Raw genomic sequence first — 26632 nt, 5'->3', positions numbered from 1 at the left:
CGAGGGAAGGAAGTCCCCCTTTTTCCAGGAAGAAGCATCTGGAGGCAGAGGAGGCCTCCTCCTTTCTGCTCGAGTTCAATCACAAAAAACGTCGCCCGTCGATGTCTGATTCTGACTCTGTCCTGTTGGCATTTAATTTAATGAGAGAGAGAGCAAAATTCAAAAAGGACCACAAGTTCCTCTCCTGTGCTTTTCCAGAATGAAAAGAGAGACAGAGGAATTAAAAACGTGGCTAATTTAAAACCTCTCTGTCTCTCTCTCTCTGCATTTCTCACTCAATCTGACGGGAGAAAAAAAAAAAAAAAAAAAAAAAAAAACTACTTGATTCGGTTTCCAAACTTCTCCCTCTGTCTGTCTGTCTGTCGGTCTGTCTGTCTGTCTGTCTGTCTGTGCCTCTTTCTTTCTGTGTCCGTGTCTTGGTCTGTTTTGCACCGTGGAGGCTAGTGAGCGGGGAGGGGGGGCGTTAGGAAGCCTTGCCCAGCTCTATCTTCTTCTGGATGACCCGAGCTGAGTGATAGATGAATGAGTCGATCAGACCGGCCACTGCAGGAGTCCAGCAGACAGGAAACAGAAGAAACAGGAGAAAAACAGAGTCAGGTTTCATCCACTTCATTTAAAATTCCTAATTCATATACACATTTTAGTCTTAGTCTGTATATTATCAGGTAACATATAGCGTCAAATGACGTGATCACATGGAGGGACTGACCTGTAAATACACCTCCAATAATGGCACAAACTCCTGTTAGGAAGTGTGTGAATGATCTGAACAGAAAGAAAGAGAGGATATTGACTCAACAATAAGGTTAAAAGAAGCTCACATTCTTCTTTTATTGTCATAACTGAGCTTCCTTATTAAATATGTGGCATTTAAATTGACTTCTTGTACTATGATATTGCCTTTAAATGTCCCTTAAAACCATTTCCCCTTTAAATTAGCCTTCTTAATACTATTCTTGCATTCATTAATTTGGCATCAGTTTGTTCCAAAATCTTGACTAAAGCTAGTTAAGACCATACATTTAAGACACCGAAAGCAATAAAAGCAAACAGACACTCAGTGAGGTATTCAAACCTAAAATACACCTTATTTTTCAACCAGTTGAACCATTACACTGAATGGGAAAAACCCCCATGTCTTGCATCATGTTAATAGTAATTTTTTTTATTTAAACATCAACAAAAAACAAACTAGAAGGACACTGCACCTTGGTGCAGACCAAGGTGCAGTGTGGATTTTCCCAGTCAGGAACTTGTTTTTCTGATTATTCAGACACCACATGAATGCAGCACAAATGCCCTATTTTAGATTGTTAAAGAACGTGGGAAAAAAGATTTGTGTAGCCGCGCCGTGATTCGGGTACACTCCAAAATGTAAATGGGTTTTCCTTGGCCAATGCTACACCCTTTCACCAAGTTTCATGAGAATCTGCTGACAAGACAGACAAACCACCAAACAAACCGAGCTGAAATCATTACCTCCTTTGTGGAGGTATCAAATAATCTTTAAAACTGATCCCTTAGATCCCTGACCAAGATACAAACACGAGCACGTCAATTCAAATTCAAATATCAACTAAACCGAGACAATTTATCGGTCTATCTCGACTACTAGTTTGTAAAAATGTATTGTGAGAGTTCAAACAAAGCACAGCTGCATTACATGCATTTGCAATTCGAGCTGGTTGATAGTTCGACTTTGTGTATTCCCTTTCAGTGGAATCCTATCATGATGGTAGGATCATATAGGTCTTACAGAATGATGTTGTTGAATAATGTATGTTCATTTACTAAGCTGGGAGCCATTATCTGTGCACGAGTTGAAAAAGCATCAGGGTCTTGTGCCAGTATAGCGTCAACATCAGCTGTCCAAATTGGCACTTGGTACGTGATCTACATGCTAAAGGTTCAACACGGCTAAAAGCTGAAGACTCGTAACAGTCGAGACTCGAGAGACACTTCGCCAATTTTGAATCAGTTTGTGTGAACGAGACGTCAGCGAAGTCAAAGGAAATTTTAAAGGTCCAATGTGTAGGAATTTCTCCCATCTAGCGTTGAGATCATATATCCCAATCAACTCTCTCGCGCCACGCAGTTCAAAGTACGGATTACAGCTACGGTAGCCGTTCGGCGTCTCTTTCGATCCCCTTTTCCTTCATCAGGTCTTTCCATCTTTGGAAGGCAGCTCCAATGTTCACTCAAATTTTACGATGACGCCGGTTTCTTGCTCTTCTCAATATCCTTTTTTTCTGGGCGAAGAAGAAGACTCCCGTTCCTGAAATTTGGATTTTGAATACGTGTGGTCCTCCATGTTTCCTTCTTCAAACTTGCCGGGGGCCGGGAAGCTACGATACCCATTAGCAGCATTAGCAGCACCTGGGAGTTTATCATGGGACAGCGAAAACGCGAAAGGCGGAGCAGTATGTCCTGTATGTTCCTTACCGGCTAACGTATTTCAAGATGGCGCATGAATATGGAGCGTCTAACCACAGTTCATGTGAATGCAAAAGTAAAATTTCAAGCCAAAAGGAATACTTGGAATTGATGGTGGTGGTAAATATTCATGAAAAAGGACAAGTTTGTGAACGGGCAACACAGATTTTGATAATGAACAACTACAAACGTTACACACTGGACCTTTAAATGAGAGGGAAATAACGTTTATAAAAGTGCTGCAACTGACAGCACTGTCTCCTACCTTTGTTTCTCTGTGAATTTAACCATCATGGGTGACAGCTCATATAAAACAAAGACGCCCGGCAGCCCCTGGTCTCCTATTAGCCCGTTGGCCACTTTCTCATGCCTGGTGACCGAGAACTGGTTTGTTTTTACCACCTGCAAAACACAAAATGACAACAAAACACGGTTTTAGGATGAGGAGGTTAAATGTAGCTCGGTAAATTCAATTAAACATTAGATTTTTGAACATTTTGAACATTTGAAAAGAAAAATTTATGTTAATGGCGAACATCATGGTTTTTTTGCAGTGTTAAGGAACCTACCAAAGATAATGTTACGAAAAGAAAAGTATACAAAAATGTTCTGTACAGCACCAACCTTTCATAAAACAATTAAATGCAACACTTTTTCTTTCTCGATGTGTCGCTTTAAAATCTCTGAGCTAACCAATCTAGTTATTTTTGTTGGTTTGATAAGGCTTGGAATGTAAGAGTAATTTTAGGGAACAAATGTAAAATTAACTCACCTCGCCATCAGTTTTCACATAGATGGTAGGAACTATTTTCACAAAATACTGGTACATCATTGATGCTGTGGGGAGAGAAAGGACATCCTTGTTAAAACTAAAATACACACAGAGGACACTTGAGATCAACATGATTGGTAATAATCTCTGATGTACCAAACGGAATCAAACAGCGGGCCAAGATAAAATAAAAGGAAATAAGGAAACCAATGGGTATTGTCAAACATTACAGAGCAAACAATTATCAGACCAGAATGTAAGAAGTTGGATGTTAAGTAAGATCATTTGGCATATGAGGATTATTACAGCAGGGAAGTGTGTTAAAAACAGCATAAAGCAACTTGCAGTATATTCTACTGTAGTTCATTTTACTCTTATAAAACAGAAGAGCTTTAGCATTGTCTCAGGATCAACCGCTATCTGATTGACTTAACGTACATATGTTGGAGTTTGAAAAGTGGGCTGAGAAAGTCAGTGGTAGAAAATAACTGAGTACATTAACTCAATTACTGTACTTAAGTGCAATGTTGACACTTGTACTTTACTTGAGTAAGTACAGAGTTTCCATTTTCTGCAACTTTATACTTCTACTACATTTACTCATTTGACAGCTATTGTTACAGTGCCTTGCGAAAGTATTCGGCCCCCTTGAACTTTTTTACCTTTTGCCACATTTCAGGCCTCAAACATAAAGATATAAAACTGTAATTTTTTGTGAAGAATCAACAACAAGTGGGACACAATTATGAAGTGGAACGAAATTCATTGGATATTTCAAACTTTTTTAACAAATAAAAAACTGAAAAATTGGGCGTGCAAAATTATTCAGCCCCTTTACTTTCAGTTCAGCAAACTCTCTTCAGAAGTTCAGTGAGGATTTCTGAATGATCCAATGTTGACCTAAATGACTAATGATGATAAATAGAATCCACCTGTGTGTAATCAAGTCTCCGTATAAATGCACCTGCTCTGTGATAGTCTCAGAGGTCTGTTTAAAGCGCAGAGAGCATCATGAAGAACAAGGAACACACCAGGCAGGTCCGAGATACTGTTGTGGAGAAGTTTAAAGCCGGATTTGGATACAAAAAGATTTCCCAAGCTTTAAACATCCCAAGGAGCACTGTGCAAGCGATAATATTGAAATGGAAGGAGTATCAGACCACTGCAAATCGCGAAGCGCGCCGTCCCTCTAAACTTTCAGCTCATACAAGGAGAAGACTGATCAGAGATGCAGCCAAGAGGCCCATGATCACTCTGGATGAACTGCAGAGATCTACAGCTGAGGTGGGAGACTCTGTCCATAGGACAACAATCAGTCGTATACTGCACAAACCTGGCCTTTATGGAAGAGTGGCAAGAAGAAAGCCATTTCTTAAAGATATCCATGAAAAGTGTCGTTTAAAGTTTGCCACAAGCCACCTGGGAGACACACCAAACATGTGGAAGAAGGTGCTCTGGTAAGATGAAACCAAAAACGAACTTTTTGCCAACAATGCAAAACGTTATGTTTGGCATAAAAGCAACACAGCTCATCACCCTGAACACACCATCCCCACTGTCAAACATGGTGGTGGCAGCATGATGGTTTGGGCCTGCTTTTCTTCAGCAGGGACAGGGAAGATGGTTAACGTTGATGGGAAGATGGATGGAGCCAAATACAGGACCATTCTGGAAGAAAACCTGATGGAGTCTGCAAAAGACCTGAGATTTGTCTTCCAACAAGACAATGATCCAAAACATAAAGCAACATCTACAATGGAATGGTTCACAAATAAACATATCCAGGTGTTAGAATGGCCAAGTCAAAGTCCAGACCTGAATCCAATCGAGAATCTGTGGAAAGAACTGAAAACTGCTGTTCACAAACGCTCTCCATCCAACCTCACTGAGCTGGAGCTGTTTTGCAAGGAGGAATGGGCAAAAATGTCAGTCTCTCGATGTGCAAAACTGATAGAGACATACCCCAAGCGACTTACAGCTGTAATCGCAGCAAAAGGTGGCGCTACAAAGTATTAACTTAAGGGGGCTGAATAATTTTGCACGCACAATTTTTCAGTTTTTTATTTGTTAAAAAGGTTTGAAATATCCAATAAATTTCGTTCCACTTCATGATTGTGTCCCACTTGTTGTTGATTCTTCACAAAAAATTACAGTTTTATATCTTTATGTTTGAAGCCTGAAATGTGGCAAAAGGTCGAAAAGTTCAAGGGGGCCGAATACTTTCGCAAGGCACTGTACTTTTTACATTAAAGACACATATATGCTCACATGATGATGCAGTACTATACTAATCTAAATATCTACATCTTTGCTCAAAATTGACAAATGACAACATTAGAATGCTCTTTGTGATAAAAACAGAATATAATATTCTACAATAATATAACAGCGTGAAAGATGTCATTCTGCATAATGAGTAATGTATGTATGTACATTTTGCTAATAATACAAGTAACATGAACATGAATTCAGGACTTTTACTTGTCATGACGTATTTTTAAACTATGTATTTCTACTGATACAAAGGATGCGAGATTTTTTCCCACCACTGCTCTTGAATGCAGTAAATACTTAAAATCAAAATAATAGCAGTAATAAACTCAACCACAGGATGGCGCTGTTTCTTTTTGTCCTACATCTTATATCCCCTCTTTATCTGTCTCCTCCGTCCTTCTCTCCTTCCTTTATCCGGTTATGGAGGTCTGCTAGAAAGGCATTTAAACGCAGCTGTGCTCCAAACTACGACAATCCTCCAGTTAGGAACCGCAAAACCCAGCTTATTTTAAATACATAGTTCAAGGTAAGGTCGACTTCCGACGAATCTTCCAGAAGGTGTTGATCAGAAAGACACATGTTGTCGGTGTAAACGTGCCGTGTTTATCTGTCAAGGCCACAGGCGACGTTAGCCTGTTAGTTAACGTGCATTAAACCCATAGACTGTAAAAGAAATAAACTGGTCTGTTGGAATATAGTGTGAATTTGCCAGTCACCATGGTATGTTATGGTTCCCGTTTAAAGACTGCATCTAAACAAAAGCCGCTGGTTATTCCGTCTGCAAACTTAAACTCAAGTGTGCTCGCTAACGTTAATGCAGTAACGTTACCACTGATACACCTCAAGTTACAGGCTTAGCAACACAACTTAATCATTAACCAGCAGCTTAACTAGCTAACGTTACCACATGTCTTTAGTTAAAAGGAACACGCCGACTTATTGGGACTTGAGTTTATTCACCGTATCCCCCAGAGTCAGTTAGATAAGGCCATACATACCCTTCTCATCTCCGTGCATGTCGTAAGTCTTGTCTAACGCACCCACCGCTAGCCTCGCTTAGCACAGATTCTGGAGGTAACCGGCTCCATGTAGCCTACTGATCCCAAGAATAAGTGACAAAATAACGCCAACATTTTCCTATTTATATGTTGTGATTTGTATAGTCCCAGCCTGTACAAATAACAAGGTCACATGAGACACACCATCTTCTAGTCGTATACACACTGGGAACTATATCCCAGTATGTATACGGTTAGAAGATGAGAATAATTATCAGAAGGCGAAGCACTGCTGCTTGAGCGGAGTGATTTGCTCGCAGCACCTGAGAAGCCCCGTGGTGAGGAGCAGATAGTTCACCTGGAGTTCCAAGTAGCAGTGCTTCGCCTTCTGAGAATATAGCTCCCAGTTTGTATACGGTTAAAAGATGGCTGTGTCTCATGTCATGTGACCTTGTTATGTGTACGCTGTGACTATACAAATCACAAAATGTAAACAGGAAAATGTAGGCGTTACTGTGTCACTTATTGGGAGCAGTAGGCTAGATGGAACCAGTTACCTCCAACATCTGTGCTAAGCGAGGCTAGCGGTGGATGCGTCACAGTTATGACGCGCATGGAGATGAGAAGGGTATGTATGGACTTATCTAACTCTGGGGGTTACGGTGAATAAGCTCAAGTCCTAATAAGTCGGCGTGCAACGCTAGTAGGACTGTCAGCTTGGTAAGCATTCAAGACTGGTTAGGTAGTAAAATAACTGACTAGTAGAAAGATAGATACAAAGGTCAAACGGTGTATTGACAGCATTAGTGTCGAAATCCTTATTAATTCTAAGGATGTTTGGACTATGTAATATGTCCAGGTGGCAAAGAAAAAGTATACTCCAAAAAGTCAGTAGGCCTACTCATAAGGTTACTCAAAAGAATGCTTGATTTGAGTGTGTGTGGTTAATTCACTGAAATACACTAAGGAAATAAAAGCAACTCATAGCTGTAAAAGGTATAGACTAACCTATTGCGGGTGCTTTAGGAGAACATACTCCCATACAAACTTAAAAAACAAATATACTCCTGAAGCAACATTAATTACTACTTAGGTGAGGCATTTCTTTGTCTTGTGGTGATGAAGCCATGGCATTAATAATTAAATCACATGGCTGGGCTCGGAACCTTCAGACCTGCTCAGTATGTGATACTATCAGAGTATGTTGTTGTCATCTACTGATCCATCCATCTCATCTCTAGCCTGTCTTCTCTCGGTCTTTCCTCTCCAGATGCCAGTGGCTGTAGGTCCATATGGCCAGACCCAACCTAGCTGTTTTGACCGGGTCAAGATGGGCTTCATGATGGGGTTTGCAGTGGGAATGGCTGCTGGTGCCATGTTTGGCACGTTCTCCTGTCTCAGGTAACTCTGCACTTGGTGTGCACCCAAACTGTTCTGTTCTTAAAGTGATGGTTCGGAGTAATTTCACCCTAGGGTCCTTTGCAACATGACCTCGAGCCAAACAACCCCCAGAAGCTTTTTTCACCTGAATCGAACATTGTGAGAGTTAGCATTATCAGCTGAATAGCTTAGTGCAGGCGCTAATGGATCCAACTGTGTATTTCGTAAGTTACCCCACTAATAATGCCCAAAATGATACCAAACTTCTACAAGTAGTACAAATACATTATGTACTCAAAACGATGGATTGGAAAGTTTGTAAGTACACTAGGAGTTTATTTAAATAAGACTTGCCTGCTGGCTTCTGCTCTCAGCTGCTACCGGCAGTAAGACGAGTGCTTAGGGACGTCTACAAATTACTACACCAAAAAAGATACAACAAAAATATTTATTTTAATGATTAAATAAGGTGTCTCCAAACTTACCTCCTGCTAGTTGTACTACAGCACTTACTTAAAAAAAAAAAAAGAAGTTAAATTTAATAAATATTTTTGTTGTATCTCTTTTCGGTGTTGTAATTTGTAGACATCCCTAAGCACTCGTCTTACTGCCGGTAGCAGCAGAAGCCAGCAAACAAGTCTTATTTAAATAAACTCCTAGTTTACAAACTTTCCAATCCATCGTTTTATGAGTACATGACCTATTTGTACTACTGTAGAAGTTTGGTATCTTTTTGGGCATTATTAGTGGGGTAACTTACGAAATTCACAGTTGGATCCATTAGCGTCTGCACTAAGCTAACCAGCTGATAACGCTAACTCTCCCAATGTTCGACCCAGGTGAAAAAAGCTTCTGGGGGGTTGTTTGGCTCGAGGTCATGGTGCAAAGTAGAGCTGAAGATCTTTGCCCGAACCTGACGGGACCCGACGGGTTCGGTCGGGCTTGCGCTTCGGGTTGCATGGTAAATGAGTGGTCAGCTGATGCGTTTCGATTAGCGTGAAAATGGATCCTGAGGAGATGAAACAGAGGCTGGTCTCTGGAGGACTTAGCCTGTTTCTTTGTTCCAACTTCCAAATGGCCTATGGCTTCCGTTAGTCATGAATAAATGATGTTAAAACATGTATAAATGACTCATTTTTTACGAAAGACAAAGGAGCTGCGTGCGTGCGGCGCAGTCTCTTTTCTTTCTCTCCCTTTTCTGCCGAGTGGTGCGTGTGCCCGCTCGCGGTGTGAAGCGCATGTCCGCGCTATTCTCAGACACTCTAATCACTGCTGATAGACGGCCTTTTGTACAGTCGGGCTGTAAACGGGTTCGGGCTTTTAAAACGATGTCAATCAAAATGTACTTGTTGGGCTCGGGCCTTTTCGGGCCGTACTTTTAAGGCCCGATTACAGCTCTTGTGCAAAGGACTCTAGGCTGAAATTACTCTGAACCATCACTTTAAAGAAACTGCAACTGTGTATGTGGGGAAATTTGAAAAATGTGGACGTGGTGTCTATTAAGACCAGCTGTTATAGTCCAGGAACAGAATAATGTGAACTTTCCCTGAGTGGTTCGAGGTTCCGATTCCTTCAGGAGTACCTGTCGGTTTCCTAACACCTACCAAATATCGTAAATGGCATCATCAAGTAGTCGTTTTGGGTGTGTTCTGTACAATTCTGAGTAATGTCTATAACAATGTTACATGACAAAATGCAAACAGTGGAAAAGGTAAATTGCATTATTAGTTATAGCTATTGCTATGAGTGATAATTTAGTTTTTTTTTTTTTTTTATATATATATTAAAGGGTTCATTTGAAGAGTATTTGATTTGGTGATAGAGCAAAAGGATCTGCAGAGTAACTGAAAAGTTGAAATAATTGACCAGCCCTCTAACTCACTGTCCACATCACAGAGATTTTATCAGCAACTAAAATAGGTCTGTTGTTGTCCGCCTGATTTAACCCTTGTGTTGTCCTTCGGGTCCCGTTGACCCGAAAGACAACACAAGGGTTAATACAGCACCTTAGTGCTAGTTTGTACAGCATTTTGGTCAGCTTAAACTCTGTTTAAATGTGCTCTAGAAATAAACTTTACTTACTTAACAAGCGACAGGGTTTAGAGAGCAATTCTCAACAAAGTAAACAAAAGTACATAACCCTTGTTTTGTCAACACAAGGGTTAAAACAAACTGGGCCAATCAAGCTTTGTAGGAAAACAGGCTAACGTGAACACAATGTCAGCCTGATTAATGAAGTGAAGCAAAAAAAGCGGCATGAAACATTTCAGTTGACACCTAATAAAATCAAACTGTCTCTTCTGTCTCAAGGATTGGAATGCGTGGCAGGGAGCTGATGGGAGGAGTGGGGAAGACCATGATGCAGAGCGGGGGGACGTTCGGCACCTTCATGTCCATCGGTATGGGCATCCGCTGCTGAGGAGGAACAACCTCCTCCACACAACCATACAGCTATGGGACTTGTCCAGTGACCACACGTACAGCTCTCTGTCTGCTCAATGCCGTCACACTCTCAACCAACAGTCTAGTTTTGTCAATAAAGTTCAGATGACAAATGCAGTGTTTCCTCTGTTGATTTGACCGTGGTGGCCCCCCACGGTACCAGAAATAGGGCTGCACTGTTAGAGTGCATGTCGGAGAATAGCGCGGACACAGGAGGATAACTAGCCGAGTGTGTGTGTGTGTGTACGTCCTTGTGAACTGTAAGTCGTATAATTTATTGGGGAGGGGGTACAGATACGGACCTGCCCCCACTACTAAAAATAATCCTAAAGGAAACACTAAAATGGTTCTCAGAGTGGATGTTACACTTTCTGAGGCTGCCAACGTCCTGCCCAGAGTGACAGACGCAGAACAGCTAATTTAATTTCAAAAGGAAAATTCCACCTGCAGACGCAGAGCACTTTCTAAAGTATCTAACTATACCTATAACTTTATCTTTCATAAAAATACCCATCAGGGTATGTTAAAGGGGTTGTCTCTCTAAATGTTTGAACTTAAATGAGCGCTCCATCGGCTCTTCTAGGAACGGTGACGCCGTTATAAACGAGTACTGATTGGTCAGTAGGCGGCGCTTCTACACCGGTTGATCTCTAATCTCCAACACAACCTGCTCTGGAGCAGGTTGTGTTCAGCATAAATTACCACAGCAATTTAACCCGTTAACAAGGGATCCACCGTCGTGATACACAAAACCCTGGGTTGAACCTCAAGTTACCACATTAACGCCAAATCTAGCTTTGTAGTACAGGCCTCTGATCCTATGTATCTTCTCTCTGATTTGGTGCAAAATGCAACTTAAAGAAGCTCACGCTCCCATTCTGAGGGTCTGACAAGAAAAACCTAAGGTTTAGTCCATATAGGTTTTGAAACTGGTTGAGTGAAACCAAGGTGGGCTTTTGTTCCATTTGGGTTCAATTCTGAGCAGGTAAATTCAGCCCTTGAGCCAGAAGCTGAACCAGTAACTACTTCTTTCAGGGTCTGGTGCAAATGTGCATTGATTGTTAAGAATACGGTTACATCACTGGTTATAAAAGCCCTTCCTTGTTCCTCACACAGTCATCGTTGGGTAATGCATCGACGTCCACACAGCCATGAGCAGATGAAGAAAATTACATCATCGGCTATGACAGGGTTTTCAAACCCAAGAGGTAAAAAATTCTGGGCGAAGCATTGACATGATTAAACGGTAAGATGTAATGAAAAGTGATCCATTTCTTTTTGAAGAAAACATTTAGTTTGAACACTAAGGGCCCGATCTTGCACCCGACGCAATACAAAGCCCGACGCAAGTGTCTTTGCTAGTTTAAGACCGACGCGGTTGTCAATTTCCCGTCCAGCGCCCGCGTCGTTTAAATAGCAAATGCACCTGCGCCCATCTGTGCGCCCATGGGCGTGCTGGTCTTACAGGGAGGTGCATTCAGGTGCATTCTTGTGGCAGCGGGAAGTGATTGTGCCACTGACCAACAAAAACCTGGTCTAAAGTCAATAGCGCAGCATTTCATTGTTATTTTAGCAGCAAATTAGTGAAATACGCCTAGGCTCGTGCACAGCATGCGCACACTATGCTTGTTACACACACACTATTACAAATACGGTGCAAATTCGCCTTCATAATAGCAATGCACCAAGGTACAAACGCACCTGGCTTTTAAAGGGAATGGGAGATGACACTGATGGGTTTATAGCATGTTGCGCCCAAAATACACACCTATGAATTAATGAAGACACTAAGTACAACCCTTTTGAACCCGGCGCACGGACCCTTTTTTCCGCCGTCAAACTAGCAAAAGTGGATTTGGACACGCCCTAAACGCACCTGCGCCAGGCGCTTCACGCTGTGCGCTTAGATCGTTAAAATAGGGCCCTACATGTTAAGTGTTACTGATGCTTATAGTGTTATTCCTGCCAGCATCATATTGAAAACAGGAAAAGCGTGAAATACTGACCTTGTGGCGCTGTGACGTCCGTCTCGTCCAGAGGGTTAACGATGCCGGGGTAGTCTTTACCAAACGACAGGTGTTTTATCAGATGGGTCATGTTTATCTGAAGGATGACAGAAAGATCAGAAGCCGGCAAGACTTTAACAACCTTTCAGAGTAATTAGCAAGCAAGCAGGTTTTTCTATAAAAATGTCTTCATTCCCAGCTTTTTGTTTTTGTGACCCATATAGTATCAGAACTTCAAACACGAAATTTGATTTAACAGTTTGTCACCTCAACAGCCATTTCCTAATATCATTCATCAAGGGTGTCGTGAACGCTTTATATACAGCGTTTCCTCTATGTTGATTTTGCGGCCCACCAAAACGTCTGCCACCACGGTATCAGAAATAGGGCTGTACAAATAATGTAGTCGCGGTTCCCTTTTAAACTATCCTGCTGACATAATGCACCCCGTTGGCTGCCGCTCACATTGCAATTTAACAACAAGTAGAACTATTCAGAGGTTATTGGGCCCCTCCAGTTTAACTCCACATACTTTCGCTTTCTTCCGAGTCGACTATTAAACCAACAGCTCCACCAAAAACCTCACCGCGGTGGGTCCGTTCTAAGTGTAGACCTGCTGTAGATGTTAACTCTTGTGTGGTCCTTCGGGTCCCAGTGACCCGAAGGACCACACAAGGATTATGTACTTCCCTTTACTTTGTTGAGAATTGCTCTCTAAACCCTGTTTCTTGTAAAGTAAGTAAGTAAAGTTTATTTCTAGAACACATTTAAACACAGTTTAAGCTGACCAAAATGCTGTACAAACAAGAACTAAGGTGCTGTATTAACCCTTGTTTAGAGAGCAATTCTCAACAAAGTAAAGGGAAGTACATAATCCTTGTGTTGTCCTTCGGGTCACTGGGACCCGAAGGACAACACAAGGGTTAAGTGCCCTATAGTTCCTCAAAAAAAATACAGTTCAATCACAACTGAAAATATACCTCATTGTGTGAATAGAGGTGAATAAATAGGGGATTGTGTTGCAGCGAAGTGTAAGTTCCGTTTCATATGTAAAACATTTGGCACTGCTAAAAAAAAAATCCTAAAGGAAGCACTGTATATAGTATTACTATGGACAATTTAGAATATTACAGTCAACTTGGTTTGGAGTTTTGGTCATGATTTTTCTAAAGTTATACAAATCATCTTTAAATAAGCAAAGAAAACATACAAATCTGTACAACACACTACTACAAAAGAATTGTAGAAACTTTAAACATGAAAGAAAACGTCATCAGTTGAGTAACTTACGTTGTCTAAGCCGAAACTCTGTAGGTCGTGAACTGCAAACGCAAACAAAGCACATCACTTAATTTGTTAATTACCAATACTTTAAATAGACATTAAAGAAAAGGAGGAGTGTGAATGGGAGTTATTGGTTAGTTTGTGATTGATTACTGCCCATTGATTCAGCTGTTCAGTCTGATTAGTTTATAGATGTAAAGGCAGCAAATAAAGCTGAAGCCAGCGGTCACACAACAGGTGATATCAGAGTGAGTAGCTGCACGTCCCCCATCTGGTCTCAGGGTGCTGAGGCTCGGACCTTTGGCCTCCCTCAAATGTGCCTTCTAATTATAAAAGTTCATGTTGTATAGGGTTTGAGACATCTTTCACTTAACTGGTTATCGCTAATTCGGAATTACCTTTTAAGGAGCGGGTGGCGGTTGTGAAGTTTTTCCTTCTCCCTGTACCTAAAATCTGATTGGCTGCAGCTTCACACTGCACAAACCTGACCAGACTTGAATATTCTAATAGGTTTGTAAAAATCCAAAAAAAACTGGAAAGATCAGATTTAATGTCAGACTGACTATGTCTAACGTGATCCCTGTGCCCATCCACAGGTCTGCTAAAGAGGTTGGAATATTTACACACACTACACAACTTTACAGGAGCCTCATTGCGCTGTTTGTTAACATGTTGGAAAGTACTGCAAATACACAATAGCAAAGTTTCTTCGCACAAAGGACATTTTCAGTCTCGTCAAGATAAAACTTGGGTCTTTAAAGAGGATGGAGAGTAAACGAGACAAATGCTCATTTTTAGGTTCATACCAGTACTTGTATTTTGGGATTCTACTAGAACATGATACATGCTTTAAGGTTTACATGCTTTAATGTTCGAAAAACAGTCCGTCTGTCTGAACAACCTGTACTACCCCCTTAGTCTGAAATGCTCCATTTTAGCGCCTGTCACTTTAAGCCCTCATCTTGAAAAGCCCAGTCTGCTCTGATTGGCTTGCGAGAAAAGTATGGCACACTTTTGCACAGGTAGTGTGTGTGTGTGTGTGTGTGTGTGTGTGTGTGTGTGTGTGTGTGGGGGGGGGTATTTTAATGAGCCTGCATGTGACATAGGAAGGGGAGCCAAATCTGAATGGCTTTTTGAATCCTATGTTTTCTGATCTAGGCAGCCCACAAAAACAACATACTGGATTGTCTTATTTCACAGTTTGTGGGTTGGTAGGGACTACAGATACCCAAATGCAGTCTGACTTGTAAACTGGATTCTATATTGTATAGCGAGTTTCATCCAGTACTTAAATAAAAAAAAAATTTTAAACTAAGTCATTTTTTTACTTCATATTACAAAATTGTATACTTGCAATACTTTCCCATATATCAATAAACAGCTTACTGTACAGGAATGAGGCCGTTTTTAGGTATTTGTAAGATTTTAAACAAAACTGCAAATAAAGATGGACTTACTTTCCACAGCGTGCACTGCAGAAAGAAGAGAGAAGAGTCACTATGATGATGCAGGTAGACAACAAACCATGGTAGATTAATGTGTAGGAGGGGTGCCAGTAGGGGCTGCACAACACTGACAAAACATTGTTATATTTTGTATGCTCCATATCTTTTTACAAATCTAAAATGTTATTGGCGCATGAGGACACAGCTTTTAAAACTTACCTCAGGCTTTTGTGCTCGGGATTTGGTTGTTTTCAAAGTATTAAAAGCTCAACTCCAATATACAAATTGATTTACAAGCTCGAGATTAAACATAACAGCAGAATGGGAATAGGAAAGGATTTTCTTTCTTTTTTTCCAGAGCCAAAGAAAATAAGCTTTAAAAAACTTTTTTATATAACTTCTGTCAGGATGATCATGCCGCCCCAAACACATGACACAGCATTTAACACTTTAAGGTCAGTCCGGACTAAAAAGGGAGTTTGGGACCAGAATGAGGGTGAGGCCGATTTATTTCTGCCGCAGCCTCATTTAAAGTCAAATCCTTAGCACAAGTGATTCTTGTCTCTTGTTTCTGCTGCTAAGCATTCAAATAGAACACCAAACTAAATGAATGAAGCACATTCAACCAGAGTAATTTAGCTCACGTCGCACAGCCGGATCAGAGGAGATGCTGTTGTGTTCAGGGTAGGAAACTAGCAGTGGGAAGTGCAGCTCAGACAACAATACAGATTTATTTTCGATTGATGCTTGGGCGCCTGAAGAATAATCAAATTTAGTGGCCATGTTCTCCATTTTAGTAGCCAACTAATGTTTTGTCCAGATTATTGTGGCACTTCTCCTGCTGAAGTGGCTCTTAAGAGAAGATTTATTTGAGCATTTGATGGCTGGCGACTGTTCATTTCCTTCTCTGGTTAAATGTGCAGAGTGCAGACGATGGAAACTTTTAGCAGGCAGGCAAAACAGGACAGTTCACCAAAAGTGACACAGTGATGGCAGAGCAAATGTCGGCAAACACGGTCAAAGGAAGAAACAAATGAAGGAAATAAAAATGTAGACAAATGCAGAGGAAAGGAGAAGAATGTAAGGGAAATGTTGCTTTGTAGAGTTAGTCTAACACATAATCAAGTGTTTGCTGATGCATCAGGTGATAGTGTCCTTTGAGTTAACAAAATAATCTGCCAGTTGGAGCAGACACAATAAAGAAACTGATTTTATTTGTCAGCTTCTGCAAAATGATATCATCAGTTTGGTTTCAGTGTAGTCAAAAACGAACGCCCCTTCACAGCTAAAATCTGTTTCTGAGGTTTTTCCCTACCGACAGGAAAACAAACCTGGACACAAACACTGACCTCAAATTGTCAAATTTACACTAAAGAGGATATTGCATGAATCAGATAGCACTGGCATCAGCTTTAGACACCGTGTATCAGTCAAACTCTACTGCACTGTGTAAAAAAATAAATAAAAAAATTAAGGAATGACATGTCATAATGTAACAAGCATTCATCTTCCCATTGAGGTCACAGAAAAATATTCATCTTTGTATTCATAGTTTTAGTTTGAAACCGAATTACACTCCATTCTCTGATGAAGACAGTAAGATGCCACTTCAACCTCCAAAAAAAAAAGCTTGTGGACCTTGAGCTAAGATTATTTTGTAAAAAAAATCTTAAGAAATATTTGTTTGCCTGCAGAATACATGAAACATTTTCAGAACCGAAGACCAAGGCTTTTGCAACCAACTTAATTTTGAGTTTCCAGTGAAACACTAGTCAGGCTTGTGCAAAATTCAGAATTGGCCTCCATTCAATTCATGAATTAGAATTTGAATTGAATTGACAAAGTGATCCTGTTTTGACATTAATTCAATTCAAATTCAAGAATTGAAATTTAGGAGTCATTCTCAATTCAATTCTGAATTGTGCACAAGCCTGACACTAGTACAACATGCAGCAAACAGAAGAGGAGTTGCATTATTCCTTAAAACGGTGAAAAAACAAGTGACTAATTGGAGCGTTGCTGCTGCGTATGTAAGCAGCGTTTGTCCGGATTTTGGTAACTTTTGACTCACACTTGCACACTGAGGACTTGGGCTTTGACCTGTGGACATAATTTGTACCGGATCAACTGGTGAGTTAATAATAAGATTTGTAAGGTTTGAAAATGTATCCAACAACACCTTTAGCAGAATAAAGTAACCCATCAAACAACAGAGAGCTGAACAGGCGCGCACAATACAATACGGTGTCCTACACCCACATCTTCATGATTCAACAACAACTGGTGTTGACCAAATACATCGATATTGCGGCGATATTGTAGGGTTGACGATTGGTGCTTTCACAAAATATTTACACAGTGAGAGTTATGATAAATAATAATCAAAAATGTGGATATAATGACTTAAGGCTGTGGCTTGGTAGAGTTGCATTTCCGCCTACTCATTTCTTGGTCCTACTCAATAAACAACATAAAATCAAGGAGAGGGTTACCTTTTCCTGCTACAGATTTCCGACAGTGGTCAGAAAGCACAGGGGAGACTCTGTTTCTCTCACTATGACTCTAGAGTCGCTACTTGCTCCGAAGCTAATCACTGTCACTCTCTCGCTCGCTCTACCACGCACACACACATGCCGGCCCTGGTGTTAGATCGACGCACAAACCAACGCACAAGTAATAAACTTCAGGCCACTTACGTAGGCTACGGAGAAAGCTCTGCGTGGAGCCTCCGCAGAACCACAAATCACGCTTAAGAAAATAAAAGAACAGCTAGAACAGACTGGTACGTAAAGATAATCACTTTACTGTAATCTAGCTTTCAAATTCAGGAAAATATGTCGATATAATATTGATATATTGCCCAGCCCTAACTGACAAGTTGTCAAAGCTTATGTCATTTTTAGTGCACAAATCTCTCAAAAATCTCTAATTGTTTCTGGAAAGTCTAAATGTGCAAACAGAAATGATTGTGTGATTAATGGATGATGTGTTAATGGATGTGGTGGGTGTGGATCTATGATGAGGGATGATGAATGAACAGAAACTGATAAACACAGTTAGCAGTCAAACGTTTCTGAACAACCCTTTATTTTAGCAATGTGGGGTTAAGCAATGCACTCAACGTAAATACCCTCAACTTGGAAAATATTAGTTAGGAGTACATCAATGTGAAATGAGAAATAAATCTGATCCGACTTTAAACTTCAGAAAGGTGTTTTTAATTGTTGAAAACAACATAGATTCAAAGGTAACTTTAAAGGGATACTTTGCTGATTTTAAGCCAGCTCTGTGTCATCTTAGTGTGGACAGTGTGAGCAGATGAACGGTGTGTGGCTTCCCTCTGTGGCACCAGCGCGCAGAGCCAAACACTGTTCATCTGCACACACTGCCCACACTGCCATGACACAGAGCTGGATTTAAAGTGCGACTACCCTGGACTACTGTGCCTGACTTCAGCTCTTTGCCAAATTTATTCTCGATAGTTGTGTAGTGGGTCTTCACCAATGAAAAGGTTCCGACAAAGACTGAAGTTGTTTTATTTAGGAGCTTACTTGCAAAGTCCTACATCCAAACAGGTCTCTAAAAGCATTGTTTTCCTTAAAGGTAGTTTAAAAAAAGGGCAAATTATTCACCTTGTATATGTTAGAAACATGTAGAAAGTGCTTGTGTGTAATCAAAGAACAAATATCCAGTGTCTCTGGATATTGCCTGACACAGGAAACTAACACAGGCTGTTCAAAAACCTTTGAATGGTTCTGTGGGAGTGTGTTTCGAGTAGAGTGGATGAACAGCAGGTCTTACCGTGGACATGAGACTGCTGGAAACTTTTTCCTGGAGCAAAGTGGAAATTTCCTGCCACCTAAGACACAAAGAAGAGAAAGATCCAATGAATATAGTGTGTAAGAGCCAATTAGTGCTTGGTATAAATAGGAACCAATCTTTGGTTCCTCAGGTGCAACCGGGAAGCACATACAGTTTTTGACCACGCAGTCACACACGGACACACAGACACACGCACACCAACACCACACAAGCAGTAACTTGTCTGGAAAACCAACGAATATCTCATGGAAATAAATTGAACCAATGGCGTTAGCTGCAAATAAAGAGGTAAAAAGTGCGTCAATTACTCTACCCGTAGACGAGCACCTCAGGGGCTTAAAGCTTGGGTTTAGCCTCAACATAGTGTAAGGTCCATATAAAAACATGATTATGGACTGCAGTCACTTTTCCAGTGTCAGGGATACAATACGTACAACATATTCTTTTTCTCATACAATTATCTCATTATTTTCATAATATTACAGCTATTTCTTGTCATATTATGACTTCATCTCCTTTAATGTCCTTTAATATTTCAACTTTAATCTCAAAACGTCAGATTTCCTCCTCCCAGTGAAACATATTTCATTGTGATAAGCAAGTTTTTTTTCTTTTAAGGAACTATTTAACACTTTCTAACTGCAAACAAACAAACGGGTTGTACACTTTCTTCAGGGTCAGCAAATCCAGGCTATAATTTGTCGATTTCTAGTTTTAGAAACTAAGATCACAAATTTAAATTTCGCAGCTTTTATCTAAAGTACTATTGACAGCCTTGTTGGGCAAGGCATTACATATCACTACATTTTCAAATCTTCATGTTTTCATGAACATTTTCCAAACCCACTGGATGTCCCCCAGACAGAAACAAAGCTGCTACACTGTGTTTAAAAATAAAAAAATAAAAAATAATAAAAAAAAACTAAGTGATTTTTTTTTAGATACCAACAATCATTCGCAGATAAGATTTGGAGTACCTTGTTGACTTCCAGGAAGCCGTAAACCTGGCAGCCTTCATTCTTCTGCTCCTGCATCCTCTGTGTGAAGCCCTCCCTCTTACACTGCTCGATGGTGTCGGCGTTTTTGAACGCCCAGCCTCGCCGCCGGTACGCCTCCCGCACGTCATCACAGGTGTTACAGCATCTGCACACACACACACACACACACACACACACACACACACACACACACACACACACACACACACACACACACACACACACACACACACACACACACACACACACAAAAAACACACACACACACACACACACACACACACACACACACACAAACAAGAAGAACCAAGGCACGTAAATAACAAGGTTATACAGAAACACACCGAGAAAGACAAGAGCCTGTGTGTTCATGCACATGTGCGTGCATGAAGGGACGGGCAGTATTTGAATTCAATTTAGTTCAAATACGTATTCAATTATTTTGAGTATTTTGTAATTTGGTATTTTGCTGGACAGAAGAAGACTTTTTTTTTTTTATATGTTTTTGTGTATTTATAAATACTTAAATTGCATTATTTAATATGAAATTGTATTCTCAAATAAGACATTTTTTATCACCATGTTTAAACTATAGAAGAAATTTCTTTTATTCAAAATCACAGTCTTTGGCTAAATGCAAGTGAATCACGGGACATGTCCTGTCTCATTGTGAACTACCGGATTTAATTTGGGTTTCCCTGGACTGCAGTGTTAGGGGTTACATGAAGAAGTTGTTTTTGTTGGTATTTTGGGGAGAAGGGTGTGGTGCTTCTCTTTCTCTTCTTCCATTTTGTACTGTATCACACTCTTCTGTGATGGTACCGTTTTGTGTCTTTTGCACTTGTTCAAATTGGTTGCTCACAAAGTTTGAGATCTTAGAAATGTACTCCCTCTTGGCGGCCTCTAGCTCACCCAGTAAGAGCGCGAAGAGTCCTTTGCATCGGCGCGGTTTCGAATCCGAACCCTTTGCTGTGTGTCATCCCCCATCTCTCTCCCCCTTTCCTGTCTATCCACTGTCACTATCTAATAAAGGGAAAAGCCCCAAAAATAATCTTAAAAAAAAAAAAAGTACTCATTCCACTGCACTCATACTTACATATATTTATCGCTCTTCAAAAACACATCTGCTAAATGCCCAGTCTTATAAGGTAAAGGTACTTTATTGTCACATACATACAAAATTCATTCTCTGCATTTAACCCATCCCTCAAGGGAGCAGTGGGCAGCCATTTACAGCGCCCAGGTACCAACTGCAGATCAAGGGCACTGGCTGGAGAACCTAGTGCATGTTTTTTGATGGTGGGGGGAAACCGGAGCACCCGAAGGAAACCCACGCAAACATGGGGAGAACATAAAAAATCTCCACACGGAAAGACCCGGAACAACCAGGATTCGAACCCAGAACCTTCTTGCTGTGAGGCCACAGTGCTAACCATTGGGCCACCATGCTGCCTCACGATTGTCCTCTCAAAAGAACTAGTGCGTGACGGTGGCCCAACTGTTCACTTCCCCCAGTTACATTTCAACTGGCTGTTCACTCAGTCAGTTAATGGTGGCTTTGACTGACAGAAACCACCCAGCATGCACCCCTGAATTCACAGCCTCCAACCTCTAAGATATCCTGATTGGCCACTTCAAATCAATGCTGTGGGAAATTAGCTAGAGTTCATCTTTTTTTATGATTAACATTTTTTTATTTTATTTTTAAAACAAAACATACAACTCACAACATAAACACATCACTCCCTGTCTGAAATCCCCCTCCCCACTCGCAATCACCACCTCCCTGTGTGTGAGTGTGAGTGAGTGTATGTGTATGTGTGTGTGTTCTTACTTGAGGTCTTCAGTCTCAGCTCCGTAGCAGCTCTCACATCTGTTTGGGTCCAGTGAACTGGGGTCAAACACTGCACCATCGTCAGCCATACCAAGGTCTACACACGAAAACAAAAAATCATGATCTAGTTCGACCCTTCATTCTAAAAAACTCCAGACACAGACGTTCTGGCAAAAAAAAAGAAAAAAAAAAGGGCTGGTTAATTTTTACTTCTGCAGCCATCTGTTAGCGTACTGTGTTGACAAATGGAAAAACGTGCACCCAAACTTTCCAGTTAGGCTACCTTGCAGTGTGTAGCTTTCAGCGTTGTGCAAACTCCACAGTTTACCAAAGGAAGAGGAGCAAACAGTTGCTGCCTGTCTCTGTGCATTTGTGTTTTGATGTCATTGATGTCTCACCTTCCTGGATCATATATTTCTACTACTTGCGGACTACTTACTTTTAAAAACAGAGCACTATTTTGGCCTGAATGCCTGCAAAGAGCAGCAGTCAGTCATCGTTAGTTAGTCAAATGTCAGAGGGAACTTAAAGGTTACCATGTTTTTCTGCCTCGAGAGTGACAGCTTTCAGGTCTTTGTCCAGCCGCTGTTTGAACAGATTGTGTTCAACGTCCAACTGCTGCTCACCGGCCACATCCATCGCATCTATACTGAGATCTGAGAGTATTAAAAAAAAAAAAAAAAAAAAACAGATAGGGAAAGGCAGAGTACAATTAACATGTGTCATTATTAGCAGGTTGCTAAGCCAGCGAGGTAACAGCGGTGCTACTTACAGGCGCAGGGCATGTGAGGGAAGATGACGTCGATGTTGATTTTCAGTTTGTCTCCTCGCGACGTGTCAACGTACAGCTCAGGGTGGACCTGCAGGGAACAGCGGGGGTTCATTTTAGTTCAGTCAAAACTAGGGATGCACCGAATCCAGATTTTTGGGGTTCGGCCCGAATACCGAATCCACTGGTTAAGATTCTGCCGGATCCGAAACCGAATACCGAATCCTACTCCCATCCTCACATGAATGGCTGTGGCTCGTGGGTGATCTGAGGCCCACTGTTTGTTCGGTGTAGGGCTAGCAAAGCTGGTAATGGTCGTCTGGTTAAAACAAGTTTTTAGGTGGGACTGTCCTTCCTTTGCCGTACCTGAAGTTGCAGCATTTTAGCTGCTGTCTGTAGATTCCTTCATGCACAACTCGTATTCTTTTGGATGTTTCATACGCAAATGTTTTAACAGCGGCGATGTTGTGTATTGTTAAGGGTCCTCGCCACCACGAGACAAATCGGCATTGCAAACTGAACATGTAGCTCGACTTAAATCTCCTTTTTTTGACTGAAATTACTGCCAAACATAACTTTTTCTGCTCACGAGTTCCATTTTCTAAGGTTCCATTTTCTAAAGGTTCGGCAGAAACCGAACCCCGTCAAAAAGCCCAATATTCAGCCGATCCGAAGCCGAATCCTGGATTCGGTGCATCCCTGGTCAAAACACAGACATGTCTGACACTGATGCATGGAACATTTAACTGAAAATATGTGACAATGTGTGACAAAACAATGCATCTCCCCTTTGGTGACATTTTTTGCACCAAAGCAACAGAAAATGATGCTTGCCTTATTTTCTGTAAACTAGAATAGCTGCTACTCATTTTGTAGTGTCAAACCTCTGAATTGAGATGGATGGAATGGATTTTCCACACAAAGTTGCATTATCTGATGAATATAAAACTGTGCAATGCAAACATAATACTTCTGAATCTTGTGAGTTTGAAAGGTGAGTGAAAGTTAAGGACTAGTGTCGCGTTCACAGCTGTGTGTCGTAACTTTTCGCCTTCAGCATATTGAAGTTTGTGTGACTCGGACCGGTCTGACAGGAAGGGGACTTTCAAGTCAAACCTGATGAGAAGTCTGAAGAAAGAGCATCTGCAGCTCCACAACAACTGAGCAAACGCCACGTGCTAATGAAGAACGCGTGATACGGTCTAAAGCTTGGGAAGCTGGGAAGTGGACCTTGAGTTGGAATTGTTTAGTCAAACCAGTACAGTGCCGTCAGTGTTCAAGCAGTTAACTGGTACAGGGTGTCTGCAGTGTTCACCAAGTTCAATTTAAGACTTTATTCCCACATATACAATTACAATATAATTATTGCATTATACAACAATAAGGCCTAGAATTATTTTATAAATACATGAACTTATTGACATTTCTATCGCATTTCCAGCACTTCCCAGCTATACATACATACATACATATATATACACATATATATATATATACACACACATACATATATATACATATATACACACATATATACATATACACACACACATACATATACATATATATATATATATATATATATATATATACATATATATATATACATACATATATATATATATATACATATATATACATATATATACATATACACATACACATATATACACATATACACATACATATACACATATATACATACACATATACACACACACACAGAGACACACACAGAGACACAAGAGACATAAAAAAACACACAAAAAAACCACACACAGGCACACACACACACAGACACACACACACACACAGAGAGAGCACAGACGCAGACAGACACAGAGAGACACACAGCACAGACAGAGAGACAGGGAGGAGAGGAGAGAGCAGAGGGAGAGAGAGAGAGGGGAGAGAAGAAGAGAGGAAAGGTAGACAGATATAGACACAGGAAAAAGAGAGACAGAGGGAGAGAGAGAGAGAGAGACAGAGAGAGAGAGAGAGGAGCAGAGAGAGAGGAAAGACAGAGGAAAGAGAGGAAGAGAGAGAGAAAGAGAGACACAGAGGACAGAGAGAGAGAGAGAGAGAGAAAGAGAGAGAGACACAGAGAGAGAGAGAGAGAGAGGCAGAAAAAGATACACCTATATACAGAAAGAAAGAGCATATACACGAGATAGTAGTATATACATATGGAGGACAATGGAAGGAAGAGGAATGGACAGGAACGAAGAAGGACACACACACAAGGAAACATGGAAGGAAGGGAGGAGGAGGAAGGAGAGTAGCCGGACGGCAACACATAGTTGCATGGAACCGCAGAAGACAAGAAAAACAATTATAATTCAAAATGAAAGACTATACCTTTTCAGCGCTTTTTTTGAGGAAACTGCATTCAATGCTTTTAAAGACTTTTCAAGACCTGCAGATACCCTGTGGTAGTCAGTGGACAAAATAGCATCCGTTTATATGTTATAATTTGGATATTCTATTAATGAGGCTTTGTGAAAATGTTCGACACGCAGGACTTCTTTTGGCTGCACACATGTTATAGTGTGTCTGTTTTAAGTGTCAAATTTAATTTTTTGGAATGGAGAAGGAAAGGACCTGGTTGGGTTTGTTGATGGGTTTATTGCTGAATAAGAAATTTTTTAAATTAAATCAACCCCACGTTTGCATTATGTGACGTTAATGTTGGTTGACGTAATGACGCTGTTGATTATGGGAGGTTTTGTATGGACAGCCACAGTGGATGTGAGGAAGGAAATACTTTTTGAGTAGAAAAGTGTTGTTTGACAGTACTTTTAGTTAAAAGAAGACGATTAAAGTTAAGCTAATATAGTTAAATATAAAAGTTGATTTGTTTTGTTTTTTTAAAGACCCTAAACAATAATAACATTGCCGCTGTTAAAACATTTGTAGAGGAAACATATGGAGATGAAAGGAGGAAGGAAGGAAGGTAGGGAAGAAGAGAAAAGGAGCATGGAGGAAAGGAATAGGGAAAGGAAGGGATAGGAAAAATGGAAAGACGCACTAACCATCTAAAAGTAAAAGAAAAAGACAGTGTGTGGACGCTTGACTATAATGTGTAGATGGAGTGGGGTGGAAGTAGAGGATGCAGGAAGATATGGAAAAAGGGTAGTGGAAGGAATGGAAAGAGAGGTGGTGGAGACACTATGAAATGCAGGGGAAGGATGAATGGAAGGGTGGTGCGACCTGATGGAGGGACACAGAAGGGACAGTTAGTGGAGGAAGAGAAGGGATGGAGAAGAAAGTGAAATAAAAGTTTAAAAGGAAAAAACTCTAAAACCTCACTGTAAAAAAATAAATCACATAGCAAACGAACATAAAAATAACTGGAAGTAGTGGAAGGAAGGGGGTGATGGTAAATATAAATAGTGAGCCTCCCCCCGCAAAACCATAGCAACAAAAAAAAGACTTCCACCACTAGCTTTATTAGCTCTTAGCCTGTGTATGTGCTGCTGTAACATGTAAGTGGTATCGTATATTAAATATAAGCTTACCTCCAAACTAAACCACAGCAACAAGGTTTGTAAAATGAACACCAGTAACGTTACCGTTAATGTAAAGTGTTTATGGTTTATAGCAAATGGGCTAAAACATGGAACACCACTGGTATTATCCTGTACAGAAATATAAACTATACTAACCCTGGAGGAAAGGAACGCCCTGCACAACGTGTCGTTGTGGAGTAATATGTTATGGTATTAGCATTTGCTTTTTATAACTAGCCTAGTTGGTATGGTATGTTGCTCTATTATTTCATTGTAACTGTAAAATGTGTCAATTCTGCCGCTGTTCAGGCTCACACGGCGTCATAAAGATAATGTTAACACTGTAACTGCATGTGTTTTATATACTGTATCACTGAAAGGAGAAATGCTTCAGGTCCTTGTTGATAGCCGCAGCAGCTAACAGCCAGGGTGTCTGAATGGCTGCTGCTGCTGCCCGGGTAAATTAGAGCCTCTCACCGGTCGCTCCTCCCCACGTCTTCACTCGGAAATCCTCCAGAGTTTTGGGATAAGCGTCAAACTGTTTCAGTTTATTTAACGTGTCCATTTTCTAATCCAGAAAACCACCGCTAAACACAAATGTTACCGACAGGTTCCTGCTCTCCAGACACACATCAGTCCTCCGCTTTCACTTCCGGGACACGCAAG

At 40.8% G+C, this 26632-nt stretch overlaps 2 protein-coding genes across 2 annotated transcripts; one reads left to right on the top strand and one right to left on the bottom strand.

The window, feature by feature from the left end:
* Positions 1-332: 332 nt before the first annotated feature.
* On the bottom strand, positions 333-26632 carry ergic3 (ERGIC and golgi 3). The gene is made up of 14 exons (XM_039797120.1): positions 26444-26632; positions 25627-25667; positions 22461-22548; positions 22225-22344; positions 21689-21785; positions 19834-19999; positions 18836-18893; positions 15047-15061; positions 13596-13627; positions 12306-12402; positions 3206-3270; positions 2699-2835; positions 710-765; positions 333-543 (listed from the first exon to the last, which is right to left on the bottom strand). The coding sequence occupies exons 1-14, from the start codon at positions 26529-26531 to the stop codon at positions 464-466; spliced, it is 1140 nt and encodes a 379-aa protein (XP_039653054.1). The 5' UTR covers positions 26532-26632; the 3' UTR covers positions 333-463.
* Positions 5850-10416, top strand: romo1 (reactive oxygen species modulator 1). The gene is made up of 3 exons (XM_039798050.1): positions 5850-6005; positions 7748-7878; positions 10168-10416. The coding sequence occupies exons 2-3, from the start codon at positions 7748-7750 to the stop codon at positions 10274-10276; spliced, it is 240 nt and encodes a 79-aa protein (XP_039653984.1). The 5' UTR covers positions 5850-6005; the 3' UTR covers positions 10277-10416.

This window comes from Perca fluviatilis, chromosome 4 (genome assembly GCF_010015445.1).
Source record: "Perca fluviatilis chromosome 4, GENO_Pfluv_1.0, whole genome shotgun sequence".
Classification (NCBI taxonomy): Eukaryota; Metazoa; Chordata; class Actinopteri; order Perciformes; family Percidae; genus Perca; species Perca fluviatilis.
Note: the sequence above shows the minus strand (reverse complement) of the source record. Positions and strands in the feature narration are given on the sequence as shown.